At 48.8% G+C, this 9,853-nt stretch overlaps 4 protein-coding genes across 4 annotated transcripts; 2 read left to right on the top strand and 2 right to left on the bottom strand.

Annotated features, from left to right (window-relative positions):
* Nucleotides 1–1,209: 1,209 nt before the first annotated feature.
* Nucleotides 1,210–1,563, bottom strand: PADG_11612 (uncharacterized protein; the record flags this gene model as incomplete). Its single annotated transcript, XM_010760762.1, has 1 exon — nt 1,210–1,563. The coding sequence occupies one exon, from the start codon at nt 1,561–1,563 to the stop codon at nt 1,210–1,212; it is 354 nt and encodes a 117-aa protein (XP_010759064.1).
* Nucleotides 1,564–1,778: 215 nt separating this feature from the next.
* Nucleotides 1,779–2,105, bottom strand: PADG_11611 (uncharacterized protein; the record flags this gene model as incomplete). Its single annotated transcript, XM_010760761.1, has 1 exon — nt 1,779–2,105. One exon carries the CDS (start codon nt 2,103–2,105, stop codon nt 1,779–1,781), a length of 327 nt encoding a protein of 108 aa, XP_010759063.1.
* A 1,925-nt stretch (nt 2,106–4,030) lies between these two features.
* PADG_03496 (uncharacterized protein) lies at nt 4,031–5,950 on the top strand (the record flags this gene model as incomplete). Its single annotated transcript, XM_010760127.1, has 1 exon — nt 4,031–5,950. One exon carries the CDS (start codon nt 4,031–4,033, stop codon nt 5,948–5,950), a length of 1,920 nt encoding a protein of 639 aa, XP_010758429.1.
* Nucleotides 5,951–7,474: 1,524 nt separating this feature from the next.
* PADG_03495 (uncharacterized protein) lies at nt 7,475–9,391 on the top strand (the record flags this gene model as incomplete). Its single annotated transcript, XM_010760588.1, has 1 exon — nt 7,475–9,391. The coding sequence occupies one exon, from the start codon at nt 7,475–7,477 to the stop codon at nt 9,389–9,391; it is 1,917 nt and encodes a 638-aa protein (XP_010758890.1).
* Between the last annotated feature and the right edge of the window lie 462 nt (nt 9,392–9,853).

Here is a 9,853-nt window from a genome sequence, read left to right as displayed (position 1 = left end):
CGAGCCGCGCGAGTTTCGAACGCAAAGCCGGGCCAACTTTTCCCCAGTTCGAATTCCAACGGACCGCGAGGTGCCGTTTATGTTTTTCAAAAGGGAATTGCCATATTGGGGGTGGTTGTTCTGCAGCAGCATGGGGAAGATGTAAGAATCAAGAATGAGTTCTTGAAGTACATCACCCCTGCAGTTGGAAGAGTACCGGTTATATAGTTATTATATGAGATAAATTTCTTTTATTTATTTATTTATTTATTTATTTATTTTTCGTTTCCCGCCCATCTTTTGGGGAGAGCTTCAGCGGCGCTAGCTTGGGAAAAACTACAGTTAAAGTTGCGACTCGTTTCGCCAATATATAGCTATCTACATCTACGTGGAAAAAGATCTTGTCGAATGGTCGAGAGAGAAAGAGAGAGGAGTGTTCCCGAGTAATATAATGCATGTATGTACATGTACATACATAGGGTTCTCTTATAATCAAACTAATCTGCATAGCAACAACGTCAGATACGATCAAAATATGGACTCCGTGGTGACTATATTTTCAAACCCCGAGTCCTGGGAATGACGCTACATGAAGGAGCTATGATATCAAAGAATACATGGTATGATATTGTCCGATGACTGACTGCATCTATCCGAGCGTAACTAGTCGCGTAAGACTCGATTGCATCGCGGTATATTGTCGTCGAAAGAAGACACTAGCTGGCGTCTCTTCTTCCCCGCCCCCCACCCCCCCCCTCCGTATGCTGAAGAGGTGTACGTATGTACATAGTATAGTAGTGTATGGAAGATTGGATGCATGTTATTGGGTGGGATTCAAGCTGTTGAGGGATGGTCTGGCTGGGTTTTTGTGTGTAATTTGTGAAACGGTGTTGTGGGAATGTGTTTTAGCATTTGTTGGTAATGGTGAGGTGGGGTTAATAGTAAATCAGAGAGGTAACTAGTTAGGGCTGCTCTGTAATACAGGTGGGAAATCTGAAAATAATAATAGTAAATAACCGATGTCGCTGGTTCCAGAGCATTATTTGGACTCCTCTGAAGGGGGGGAAAAAAGCAACCATCATATCAACATCATAATCCAAGCCAAAAGCCTGGAGAAAACAAAAATAGCAATAGCGCCAGAGTTAAAGGAACATGCGAGGAAATGTAGCAAAACAGAAAGAATCCAATGGATACAGGCGACAAGGCGACAGGGCTAGTTACAGGGCTGGATTAGACCAAGAACCATATGAAAATCAAGCTTGGCTGCCCTCCCGTCAGCACTGGAGCCAGGTGTCCGGTGAGTAGCAAAACCATGGATCCTTCGATTGCTAAATCGCCGCTGTATTCTGGATCATCCCAACCATTCAGGATCTGAGGATCCAAGAAGGGGAATGTAGAGGACAAACCTGCAGCGAACAAGCCTGCAGCCTGCAGGTCGAGCTTGGCCACCTTGGGGGCCCAGTTAAATGGTCGTTGTGTGCGTGGGTGGGTGTGAAAGATTTCAAGGGTGTGAGCACTGTGTGAGCTGTCAGGGGGGTGACGGGAGCTGTGATTCGTGGGGCAGTCACTGGAAGCGCCGAACATGGAGGTTTGGCTGTTTTGCTCTCTTGGGAGTTGGACGGTCGGTGGTTATCGATCGGGTATTGGAGTGTGGTTTCACTACACAGGGAGGAAGTAAATCATCGAGCATGCCCACTGCAGTCTGTAGATTGGCTAGACGTTGTAGGGGATGTAGAGAAACATGGATTATGATATCACAGCCATGCCATCATATCCATACGAAGGTTGCTGGAGACGGCTCAGAAGGCTGACGATGAGACGCTATGGGGTGGATGTTTCAAGGAGCCGGTGGGCTCGGCGAGAGTTACCAGAGAATAAAATACAGTCCTGGGCAATACGGGCTCAGAGACGTTCGTTGCCCGCCGTCGATAATTATCAAAATCAGGCGACGACGGGACTGTCCCTGGTCGGCAAGTCTTGTTTGGCGGTGTTTGGGCGCCGTTCCGGGCGGTGTCCGGGAGGTAGGGGCCGCGGGCAGCGCACCTAGGGCCTGCACGCGGCGGTACGAACCATACACGAAGAATACGTCGATCACGCGGTTTCAACGGGGTTGGAAGGGGCTTCATTTCCACGCTAGACTCCAAAAGGAGAGCAGGCGGCCAATCAGCGGCTGCACGAGCACGTGCCCTGGCCTGGAACCACCCCTGCCCGCGCTGGCACTAGGCTCAAAACGGCAGCCCTAGCTAATTAGCTAATCCACCTGCTCCCAATGGCCCTTTGCCTTCCTTCCCCTTCCTCCCTTCACTCCCCCCCTTCCCTTCCCCTTTCTCCTCTTCCTCCTTCTTTCTCTCTTCTCTTCTTCTCTCATCTTCTCATCTTCTCATCTTCTCATCTTCTCTTCTTCTCTTCTTCTCTTCTTCTCTTCTTCTCCTCGTCCTTCGTCTTTTGTCTCCATCCCCTCTTTTGTTCTTCTCCTTCATCTTCATCCTTCGTCCTCATCCCCATTGTCATTCTCATTCTCCTGTCCTTCGTCCGGTTCCTCCCGTGTCTGTTACCCTTCAACGGCCCCCCTCTCTCGATTGCCTTCTTTAGCCTTCTTTGCCTCTCCCCCCCCCCCTCCCGGAAGGAAAACCGAGTCCTTTGCTTCTTCTTTTACACCACGCAACATCGAAGGTCCCCTTTTGACCACAGTTTTTGGTCCCTATTTTCAGCCCCTCCCAAGTCCAATTATTACCAGAACGGGCCAAAAAAAGAAAAAAAAAGACCTGACACTGAACGGAAGTGAAGATTACAATAGCATAGAGATTGTTTGTTATTTTCGTTTCTTGTCGAAGGGGAAGCAAGGACCTCATTTTCTTTTCGAATCAATTCCTCATAACGTATTTTATTCCCGGCTTTTCTCCATTTTCTAGCTTTTTATAAATCGTTCCCGTTAGATCGCGTCGTCTTTCGCCTTCGTCGGTTGAAATCCCGCTCTTAATATTCACCACTTGTCTTTGCTCTTCAGCGCTATCCCTCGCTACCGGGACTCAATCTTTGTCTCGACATCCATTGATACATTTACCATCGTGGTTCTAGAAGAAAAGAAAGCAAAAGCCAATTTCACCCTCGTGCGTCTTTGGTCGTCTTCAACTTTCCTAGAAGAAATCGAGAGAAGAAGCAAAACAAAAGACTACGTTCAGTTTTTTGCCCTGAGGTCGCTCCTTGTTGAATTTGCAGTGCAAATTTCTTCATCGCCAAAATCATTCACTCCCACATACACGAAATCAACAAACCTTCACCCCCAAGTCTACACTCCCGTTGGACAACGCCTTGTATTTGTTAATCTTCCTTCATTTTTTCCGCGCCAAAACCCATTGCGCCATTACAGCTATTATAACTCTATCGACTCATTCCTTTATCAGACCTCTGGCACCGCTGTCATTCACTATATATCAGCTTGTCTAACAGACCTATATTCGCTTGTATATCTTTTTTAATTCTCTGCGATCCCTTCTTCTGGATCTCAATTTGGTTTCTTCTGGTATGTTCAACTTATATCACTTTGGTGCTTCAGCCAGCTCTTAGACCCGATGCTGATCAACTTCCCTCTGACAGAATTGTCATTTTGATTTCTCTGTTACTATTTTTCACTCAAAACTATCCAACCGCTTCTATCGAATCGTTCGACCTAGGCAACACTACTCTCTGATCGCTGGACCCGTTTGTAGTGTTGTTCCTAGAACACTAACTTCTTAATTTCTTAATTTACTTCAAACCCGCTACCTCCTGACGTGGACAATCCCCTTCAGTTGGACTCAACAGTTCTTCGTCACTTAATCTTGAAATTTTTAACCCAGTCTTGTTGACACCTTCCACCTGAACCAACTATATCCACGCAACTTCTCTCTAGTTCACAAGCCATCCACCCCCTTGTACAGACTATCTCAGATACAACACAAACAACACAACTCGTTTTGTCTCGGAGATCGCTTTGCTACTACGAATAAACGTATCTGCATATATAAAGTATATCTGCTTGGATTTCTCTTTCCCTTTTCCAGTTCCTTCCATGACCCTGAGTATGGACGCTGGCAGTCTAGCTCAGATGACATACAACAACATGGCTTTCAATAGTGGTTCTCTTGGAGTTCCGGGTTCTGGTTTCGCGTCTCGTGGAAAAGGCTCTCATATCAAACGTCTAAGTGTTCCGCACCCATCAAAGATCGGAACCATTAACGAGTCTACACCGTCCCCCACCGTTTCCACTCCACGCACGAGCCGCGGCCATCTCCTCGCGGGGTTAAGAACTGCTCCAAAGCACTCCCCATCACCGGCCACTGCTCCTTTGTCCCGCCCAATGTCCCGTTTATCCCTTGACTACACAAGATATGGTGCTCAGCAACACGCTTCCTATTCCCAAAGGGCACCCATGACCTCAACAGGAGTGTCATTTCCGTTTGTCAATAATCCCAATAATATGTATGCGGTGCAACAGCCTTCGAGGCATCAAATGTATTCTTTGCCGGAACATGTTCTTCCTCCCCCGACAATTGAGCTCCCAGTCGACGAAAATGGACAGCCGATCGACGAAAAGCTCTATGCGGAACTCGTTTCGACAAATCTATTTCTTGCTGCCCAGCAGCAACGTCTTCAGGAACAGCTGGCTTCTATCACAGCTGCTGCTCAGCAGTTCCAAGGCTTGAACCTCGGCGGCCTTCCAAATGGAGCTCAGCAGCAGAGGATGCCACCAAGCATCCAGGGGATGAGCTATTACCTGCAACAGGCCCAACAAGGCATGCAGCCCGTTGTGCAGCCTGTGCCTGGGCATCCTGGTCTGTTCTCGGTCTACAACCCCATGACCGGACAACATAACTTGGTCATGGACAACAGCATGCAGCAGGAGGAACTTGTTTCGGCCTCTTGTCAAGAATCGTTCCCGTCTCCCGTAGCTGAAACTCCAACCTTTTGCGCCGAAGTATCACCTCCTCAAGAATCTAGACAATCTCCAATCTGCTACCTCTCCTCTCCATCCCCTCCTCGAACTGTCCCCTCCCCTCCCCCGGAAATTGCGCCTCTGCCCCCACCATCTGCCAATGTCTTCCGTCGCAACCACAAAAAGGTACCATCACTCGTCACTCCTATTAAAACTAGCGGCGACTTAAACAAAGCCTCCCCAAAAAACGCACCGCTCCCCACTCCACTCACTGGTACCTTCGGCCCCGGCCAGGCTCGTGCTGGTGAGCACCCAATCCGGCAACCCCGTGGACCTCCTTCTCTTGAAGAGCTCATTGGAAAGCCCACCTCCAAGCACGAAGGGAGTAAGAATTTCGTGACGCGTCAACGACGTCGTGCTGTGCACAATCTAGTGAGGGCTGGGTTGGAGAGGCGCGGAGAGTCTCGAAGTTCCTTGCATACCGGTAGCGCGGGGAGCATGACGCCTTCCAGTGATGTGGAGTTTAATTTCTCGGGCTCTGGCTCGGGTTCTGATGGTGATGAGTCTGGTGGCAGTGGGATTCATAGCTGTAGGGGAAGCTTGTCGAGCAAACCGAGTTTGGGGAGCATCAGAGCTGCGGCAAATGGTGCTATTGGATCTGAGAGGGAGTGGACGGTGTCAAGGACCAATAGCGCAAGCGCAATTCCGAAGAACATCAACACCAGCACCAGCGTCGCTCGCACCCGTGTGTCGACGGATAGCCTGAACACTGCTGCGGCTGTGGGTAGGGTTGAGAACCCCTTGGGTGGGAAGCTAATGGAAATTGGCTCGGATGATTCCGATTTGCATTGCAATGCTCCTGCTCCTACTGCTCTCCCTCCGGCAACAATGAAGCACCAGGCACATCCATACCAACCGCTGACGGTGGCAGCTGTTGTGGCTGGCCATACTGCTCCTACCGCTCTGAACCAGGGTGATGATACTGGTAGTGGACGACGCAAGATGCCTATGTTTGTTCTCTCGAGTGCGGAGAAGCGGAAGAATCCGATTAATTGAGGATAGCTATCTCTTGTCTTATCTTGATGTGGTGGGAATTCGAACTCGGTGTGTTGGGCACTCCTCTGTCTACGCTGGATTTGTTTTTCTTGACCTATTTTTTTTTTTCATTCATTCCCTTGTTTCATTCGGTTTGGGAGGGTGGTTGGGGGTTGGCAAATACGTCACTCTTCAATTTTTTCATAGTTTCGCAAATGGGTTTTTTTTCTCTCCCGTTTAACCTATATACTTTTTTACCAACTTTCTTTTTTTCTACCTACCGTTTTGCTTTGTCAACGGGGGTGGAAGGCAATGAGGCACAATTTCACCGCCCGTTCGCCTTTTTTTTTTTTTTATATATTCTGTTATGCTGGGAAGCGGCTCCCTTATTGAAACTTTGTAACTACTGGCCTTTTATATCACAGCAGTGCTTGTTACTTTGCCCTGATTTTCTTCACGCCTTTTTACACTACTACACTTTCCGGCACATTAGCAGCTTTGAGAAATTGTTAACGAAATATGAATTCATTGATTGATTTGATACTTTTATTCGATGATGTGGTTTGACGCTTGTTTGTTGTTGTGACCACAATTTACTTTTTTCTGATGGAGGTGAGGAAATGGGGAATTGAAAACAGAATTGCTTTTTTTAACCTCTCTTTTCCCCCCCCTCACTTGTTGAACTGTCGCTAAGTTAATTTAAGAATTATTGAGAGCATATTTTAATTAATTGAATTGATACAGAGTGTGTTGAATATCTCAGACTATAGTTAGTTGCTGGTCAATTAGCGAGGGAAATGTTGGCAGGAATGCATGTATGCGTGTTGTGTACAGAAGAAATGGAATGAATATGTACAGGTGCATTCTGGATAAAGATATTATTGTATCTTCAGTCAGTCTCCCTAGCTGCACTCTTCGACTGGCGATAAAAAATATTATCCGCACACATAGTTACGTCCGTACAATCCCCACAACCTCTCTGGATTGGGCACACTCATTCATTCAAAATCTGCTGTAGCCAATCACGTTGATTGTGTTTCCTGATTGTGGTGGTGCTAATTACTTCTCCCATCAACCATCACCATCACCATCACACCCAATGTATGTCTGGTCCAGTCCTCACTGGTGCATTTCCCCCCAATTCAATCAACCAATTCATTTTCCTGCACAGACCCTGGCAAAGTCGTAGTTGTTGTTAAGATGGCACAGGCTGACTCCGGCCAAAGCCACCAGTTGCCAACGCATGGCTGGTGCAGGCATCCGAGAGCTCTAAGCCCAACGATGCCTAGGGCGCGCGAAGGTGCCCATCCTTCCTTCCCAATTAAATAATTCCAGCACCCTGGGTTCCTTCCCTCCTTTTTCCCCTTTGTGTGAGAGATTCTTCTTTGTCATCCATCTCATCGTCTCATCTGATCCTCGGCTCGAGCACTTGGAACATTATAATAATACCACCCGGCTCGGATACCGCACAGCTGTAGCTACCTTGGTGCATCCGCCAATCGTGTGTGTCTGCTATTCCCCCCCCCCCCCTAAGTGCTTTGGTAGATGGCTAGATTTCGTCTGTTTAGGCTGTTGGGCTGTGGACCCGATGGCGAAGATGCCGACCCACTAGAAAAACCGGCTGTCCCGCCACCCGAATACCGAAGTGTTGTCGGGGATCTAAATCCCGCGATACAGGGCCTTCCGAGTGTTCAGCCAAGAAAAATAGGGGTTTACCTCTCTCCTGCCAATGAACTGGAGAATGACGACAATGAGAAGAAGTGGGCGGGAATTGTGGATACTGCCAGCAAGGGCAAGGGCAACAAGGGCATGGGCAATGGGCAGGTTAAGGTTAAGGTTAAGGGTAACGTTATCAGTGGAGTCGATGAGGTGAAAGACGGGGAGCAGCGCAAAAGGGACAGCTCAGCCCCACAGATATCACGACAGGATGAGCTACGGCAACGGCAGTTCCTGACGAAACGAACACCCAACAACAACACCTTCCTCATGCCTAACGGCAAGGAAGTGACCTTGCACACCAACGATGATTTTGTCCAGGCTACCCTTGCAGCGGCGCAGACGAGCGACGAGGTTTTGGGTCAATGGCTCGCGATGAGCCACGGGGTTGATACGAGGGACTCGAGAAATTGGACAGCTGTCAAGTGGGCCATGCACCTGAATCAGCCCGATGCTGTGCGCAGGCTGATTGGTAAGGGTGCGGAGGTGAACATGGTCCTCCAAGGGAGATATACGGACTTACATCATGCAGTTTCACAGGGGGATCAGGAACTGATTGTAAATCTGCTCAAGTACAGAGCAGATATCAATGTTACGGACAATGAGGGGAACACACCATTACACTGTGCGCTGAACCACTGGTTGAAAATCACAGATACATATAAAGATAGAGGTGATGACTTTGGTTTACCCATAATCAAGCTGCTTGCGGAAAAAGGTGCGGATCTGGAAGCACAGAATCGCTACGGAAATACGGTGTTGCATGAAGCGTGCATATATGGCGATGGGTTGTCTCTCATATTCCTGTCAGGCCATAACAATCCGGGCACGGAAATTACACACAGGCGCCTCACGATGGCTAAGTACCTACTCAAACTTGGTATTCCCGTAGACACGCGTGATAAATGGGGCTCCACGCCGCTGTTGCGCTGCTGCACCATGCGGACTCCTGATCGCAATGTCATTGCGCTCCTGCTTGAGAACGGGGCGGATGTTCATTCAGCTAATCGCCAGGGCGATACAGTGCTGGACGCCGTTTGTTTCCAGCGGGATACGGAGTTGTTGAAACAGGTCACGGAACGTGCTATCAAAAATGTCGCTGACACCAATGCTGGTAACGACGGCAAAGATATCGCTCATGCAGCGACAGCAGACCTCTTTAACAAGCCAACCATCCTCTCCACCCCGCTGCACTACGCGGCCCAACACAGTGGACCAGACCGCGTCTTTTTCCTCCTCTCCCACGGCGCAAAACCGCGTACACCCACTTACGCCACAGGAGCAACCCCACTGCACCTCCTCGCCTCCACACCCAACGCCACCGCGACAGATAGACCCACCTCCCCACCCCCTTCCTCACCCGTCGCCACCAACCCCACCGCCACAACTACAACAATGACAATGACAGCAATTACAAACCCCATCACTCAAAAAATTAACCTCCTAACCTCTCACGGCGCAGACATTAACGCTCGTGACCTGCGCGGCGCCACCCCTCTCCACTACGCAGCGCGTAACGTCGAGTCCCGTCACCAAGAGCGCATCGTGGCGGCCCTGTTGGCGGCGGGCGCGGAACCTGATTGTAAGGACTTCAGCGGGCGGACACCTCTGATGGAGTTGGAGGGGTATTGGGTGCTTAAGGGGGCGGTTGTGAAGAGGCTTGTGGAGGCCGGAGCGGAAAGGGTGGAGGGGATGCAGGGGTTGGGCGGGTTTGAGTATATGGATCGGGACGGGATTGAAGGTTAGAGAGGGTTCGGTACGGTAAGTGGAAAGTTGGGGCGTTGGTTTTATTTTATTATTTTATTTTTTTCTCTTCTGTTCTGTTATATTTTTAATAGGGGTGATTCACACCCTCTTTTTCTTTTTATTATTCCTTTCTCTTTTTCTTCCCTTCTTTCTCATTTACCATTTACCTTCTGAGAACCCTTCGGCTTTTCGTTATCACTTTGCTGCCATTTCCCGCCCTATGAATGAACCGATGAGTTATATACCTACCGCGGATTGTGGGAAGATAACGCAGTGTAATGATATATTGATATAATATAAAGACCTACCTACACAGCCGGCTCTCTAGCTAACTAACTTCGGTGAATCCATGGCGAAACGGTAGCTTGGGTCTTCATTTTGGGATGTTGTAGGAATTTCGGTCTTCTTTTTCTCCCACGGTTACGTCACGTGTTCTGGAACAACCAGGTTCAGAGGAAGAAG

The sequence above is a fragment of the Paracoccidioides brasiliensis genome (genome assembly GCF_000150735.1).
Source record: "Paracoccidioides brasiliensis Pb18 unplaced genomic scaffold supercont2.3, whole genome shotgun sequence".
In the NCBI taxonomy this organism is placed as follows: Eukaryota; Fungi; Ascomycota; class Eurotiomycetes; order Onygenales; family Ajellomycetaceae; genus Paracoccidioides; species Paracoccidioides brasiliensis.
This window is presented reverse-complemented; position numbering and strand designations above follow the sequence as displayed.